The sequence below is a fragment of the Gordionus sp. m RMFG-2023 genome, chromosome 1, assembly GCF_954871325.1.
Source record: "Gordionus sp. m RMFG-2023 chromosome 1, tfGorSpeb1-WG-v2, whole genome shotgun sequence".
NCBI classification, from domain to species: domain Eukaryota; kingdom Metazoa; phylum Nematomorpha; class Gordioida; order Chordodea; family Parachordodidae; genus Gordionus; species Gordionus sp. m RMFG-2023.
Window position 1 is genome coordinate 65,405,690 of NC_088775.1, and position 4,827 is coordinate 65,410,516.

The 4,827-nt window shown below is 30.4% G+C and overlaps 1 protein-coding gene across 1 annotated transcript; it reads right to left on the reverse strand.

Annotated features, from left to right (window-relative positions):
• Positions 1 to 824: 824 nt before the first annotated feature.
• Positions 825 to 2,695, reverse strand: LOC135922074 (uncharacterized). Its single transcript, XM_065456493.1, has 4 exons — positions 2,442 to 2,695; positions 1,369 to 1,455; positions 1,093 to 1,179; positions 825 to 909 (listed from the first exon to the last, which is right to left on the reverse strand). The coding sequence occupies exons 1-4, from the start codon at positions 2,574 to 2,576 to the stop codon at positions 844 to 846; spliced, it is 375 nt and encodes a 124-aa protein (XP_065312565.1). The 5' UTR covers positions 2,577 to 2,695; the 3' UTR covers positions 825 to 843.
• Between the last annotated feature and the right edge of the window lie 2,132 nt (positions 2,696 to 4,827).

Consider the following 4,827-nt stretch of genomic DNA (forward strand, 5'->3'; position numbering starts at 1 on the left):
TATGACAGTAAATTTATATAAGGTCTCGAAATTTTATCTGATTCTTTTCTCCGCAATTTTTCGTTGTTATCCATGTATGCACGTAAAGTTGGAACCGTTTTTGCCATTAATTTTATGAGACACATAAAATTACCTTCATTCGAATTAGAACCCCAAAAGGCTATATTACATTTTATAAGGTACATAATGGCATTGATAATATTATGAACTATATTACGATTTTCCATGATTATATCAAGCTTATTTGATAGCAAATGATCTTGAATGCGTTTATTTGCAAGCCAAGTCATGTTTGCATATTCACAATCTTTATGAAGAGCTTCGTGTCTCTCTAAGTCACGCTTTATGTTTTTCCAATTATTTACCCCATGTTGAGTCCAAAAAGTATTGGACTTAGGGCCACCAAACATAATACAATATAGACAAAAGACTTTGTCTAAAGTAGTGCTATAAGATAGCCAATTTCTGGGGTTGAGGGAACCATCTATATTATCATTTCTATAATAGGTTATATTCATGCTCCTGTTTAAAAAGTAAAAAAAAATATATTGGTATAGAAATAATGGATGGGTAAAAATTAATGAAAATAAATATTATTTAAAACCTCTTGTTAGTAACAGGATATTGAAATTTATTTGTACATGGCTGACAAGGGCCTATAGCAATTATGAAATTTATCAAAATATTTGTCATCCTAAATAATATAAAGTGAAAAGGGTCATTTGGTTCCTTTTTTTGTATAGCTGAATAAGACTTGGACTTTGAATATCCTCATAATTTATTCCCTTCAAAAGTCATTATATAAATTTTATTTAAATATAATGCCTCATGCAAAGTAAGTGCCTAACTAGAACCGGGAATTGGATGAGGAGATAATACAATTTGTGAATCTTCAATATTGGAGATTTGCTATAAATAAAGAGTATAATTTGTTTACTTATGAAAATCTATTTTTAATATAATTTCAGCCAAATGGTCATTTTATTCTTAGCTACATTATAATTAAGTTAATCAATAAATGTTGGGAATATTTAAATGTCCTAATTTATTTTCTTCAAAAGTTATCATATAATTCGTATTTAAATTAAATACCTCATCATGCAAAGTAAGCGCCTCACTGGAACTGGGGATTGGATGAGAAGATAATACAATTTGTGAATCTTCAATATTGGAGATTTGCTATAAAGAGTATAATTTGTTTACTTATGAAAAACTATATTTTTAATAAAATTTTAGTCAAATGGTCATTTTATTCTTAACTACATTATAATTAAGTTTTTAATAAAGGTTGGAAATATTTAATTAACCTCATAATCATAATTTATTTCTTTCAAAAGTTATCATATAATTCGTATTTAAATTAAATACCTCATCATACAAAGTAAACACCTCACTGGAACTGGGGATTGGATGAGGAGATAATACAATTTGTGAATCTTCAATAACTGAGATTTTCTATAAATAAAGAGGAGTTTAATTTCTTTCCTTATGATAACTATATTTTTAATAAATTTTTAGGCAAATGATAATTTTTTTTAACTACATTATAATTAAGTTTTTAATAAATGTTTTAATTCTACATGAATACATGATTGAGAAAACAGGTATTAAAAATATTATGAAGTCCAACATAAAGTTATCAGGTTACAATGGAAAGATGATACAAGTAATAGGTAAAGCACAAGTGAATGTAGAATACAAAGGGAATTCACATATTTTGAACGCAATAATCATAAACATCAATATGACTTTGTTAGATCATGTAAAAACATTTTTAAAATATACTTGAAAGATTCATAGGCATGATAGATGCAGATTAATATAAAACTGCGATCACATGAAGAAATCATAAAACAATATTATAATGACTATAAAAATAAAAACAATATTAGGTATAAATAAAATTGTGAAATTCATGATGAAAGTATATTATCTAAAGAAATTCTAATAGCTAAATAAAACAATGATAATAAACATACCTAATATAACACATAATGTAAATAAAGGGGATGAAACTCACACAGATAACATTTTGAAAATAGTTGATTCCAAATCATATTTTATAAGATTTATATTTAAAAAAAGTAAAATAATTTGAAGTCTTAATTCAATTAAAGATGAAAAGATTTAAATTTAAAAATTCCTAGAAATTAACATTACCTTATTTTACTACATTATATTAACTTAATAAGTTTTTTTAATACTTTGGTTTTAAATTATTATTATTAACTTATTAAACATATTGTTAAATTGAACTTTATAAAGTATATATAGATATAAAAATAGTGTGATAAACAGTTAAAAAACATTAAATAATAATATATATAATTTATTTTCTCTATACCCTGACTACTTTAATATTAATATTATTCTGGTAAAATTTTAAATCAGTTTCTATTAATTCACAAATTTATAGTTACAATAATAAATAAAAATATTACTTTTTGGAAGTAAGATGTTATTGTCTTTTTTTGCAACTGGGTTTCAACTCCATTTGTGATATTATATGGAATATCACAATTTAAAGATACCCAATTATTATTATCTCTTTTGATGGCTACCTTTGTAAATTTCATATCAGCTGGCTTGACATGAGGATGTTTATGTTTATAATGTTCATGTATCTTGTCACTTCTTATTTTAGAAGTTTTGCAATTTTTAATATTGCACTTAACTTTAAATATGGTTTTGTTACTTGGCATCTAGAAAGAAATAATTATTATAATAAAATTTTTTACATATTATGTTTTTTATTATTCTTTGCTTGCTGATATATGTTTTTATGCATGACTCAAAAAATTACCTAAAATTTATCCTGCTAAAATCTATAAATTTATTAAAAAACATAATATAAATATATTAACCTTTAAGAAAAGTACCAAATAGGAAATGTGTAAATATTAACTTGATAAAATGCTAAATGAAAATCGTTGACAAAGAAAATTTATATTATTTATTAATTGACAAATATCTTTACTTTAATTGACATTTTTCAGAAAATCAAACGATAACCATCATAATCGTATCAATTAATGGATTAAAAAAAAATTATAATTCAAATCAAAAATTACCCACCAAAAATCAATACCTACCCCCAAAAAAATAATGCCTACCCCCAAAAAATTAATATCAACCCCTTAAAATGGATACCTACCCCCAAAAATGCTAAAATATTTTGGAGGCATTTGTCTCCTACCCCCCCCCCCCGGCCATGTAGACGCTGAGTATATCCTCTGTAAGGTGTTTAATCTCTAGCTCGTGTGCAGCGAGGTTGACGTCGTATTGGAAGATACGTGACGATCGGAGTGTATATAGAATTTTTGGGATTAGGAGGTAGTTCTTTAATAGAAAAAACGCTTGGTGGGCTGGGAGGCGAGATAGTGTACCGCGCATAAGGGATATCTCTAGTAGAGTGTCGGCGAAGAACTTGACAAAGGACTCGTCTTTACCCACTGGAGATCCGAGATGTGTTAAGAAGTTCAATGGTGTATGATTGAACATAGGATCATAGTTAAGGTCGATGATTCCAAGAGGACAATATTCGCTCTTGTCTTGATTGATTCGCAGTCCCAAACTGCTCTCGCTGGATTTTATTATTTCGACCGCCTTCATAACTTCGCTGGGTGAGCCGCCTAGTATACCATCGTCGATATACCAGTTATGAAGGTTTAGTTTACATTGGTCATTTATGCTTTGTATTAGGCTATTAATGCCCAGACTGAATAAGAAGGAGCCTAGAGGGTCACCTTGTTGTATTCCACTACTAGAAGGAATCAATCTATCTCCAAATTGAAGATGCGATGGACTAGCATAACAATCGAAGATGAATTGCGAGTATTCTGGGTAAAGGGTAAGGATGGGATTAAGAAACGCTGTACGTTTTAGAGAGTTAAAAGCGTTTGAAAAATCTATCTTAATTAGGATATCGTCACTGGGGTCTGTTTGTAGATACATTCTGGTCATGTGTAAGGATACCTCGCATCCCCCTTTTACGTTGACTCCTAATTGATTAGGGCACAGGTGATTAAATACTGTGAACAATATTCTGCTCACTACTAGCTTTGCGGTTAATCGGCGCCAAGTGGTTCCAATAGCGATAGGGCGAATATCTTTATTAGGTTTGTGGAGGGCGATGAGTTTAGCTCCATAAAGGAGTGGAATAATGGCGGGTGGTAAGCCTCCAGCAAGCATACTGTTGATGAGTTGAGTAATTTTTTCCAAAACGTCGCATTGTTGTGTGATGTAAGGTGCGGTTAGATCCTGTAGGAATATTGGGCGAAACCCATCAACCCCCGGTGAAGAATCGCGTTTGAAGGAGAGAATAGCCTTTCTAACCTCGCTTGAGGTAAAAGTGGTTGCAATTAGAGGAGCTTCGGGGTAAGACGGTATTTCGTCCTTAAGATCGTGTGGGTGGTGTTTTAGGAGAAGAGCTTGATAAGTTGTTTGATCGTAAGGAGCTAGATTATTGTCAGATGTTGCCAGTCGTATGGCGGATTTAACATTCAGGTTATCCAGCTTTTTAGATATAAGCTTGGCCTTGGTGAGTAGGTCATTTTTGTGATTTTTATTTTTATCAGTGTCATCACCTTTAAAAGATGTGGAAAAGTGATTGATGGGTAAGGGGTAGATAGTAGCATCCTTGATTTGCTGTGTCAGAGATTTTTTTACTGGCAGGATCAGGAACTTGCAAGGTAGTAAAGGCAAATGACAGGGTGTCTAGCCAGTGTTTTATGGAAGAATAATTATTTATCAAGGAAGTCAAGTTCTTTGAGAGGTGTTTGGCAACTTGAAGTCTTGCTCCCTTAGGTATACGTGAAATCACAAATG

Coding starts and splice junctions, on each gene's coding strand:
- LOC135922074 (XM_065456493.1), bottom strand. CDS start 2,576: ATGAAATTTACAAAGGTAGCCATCAAAAGAGATAATAATAATTGGGTA. Junction 1,456..2,441: donor TAACATCTTACTTCCAAAAA/GTAATATTTTTA, acceptor CTTTATTTATAG/AAAATCTCAGTTATTGAAGA. Junction 910..1,092: donor CGCTTACTTTGCATGATGAG/GTATTTAATTTA, acceptor CTTTATTTATAG/CAAATCTCCAATATTGAAGA.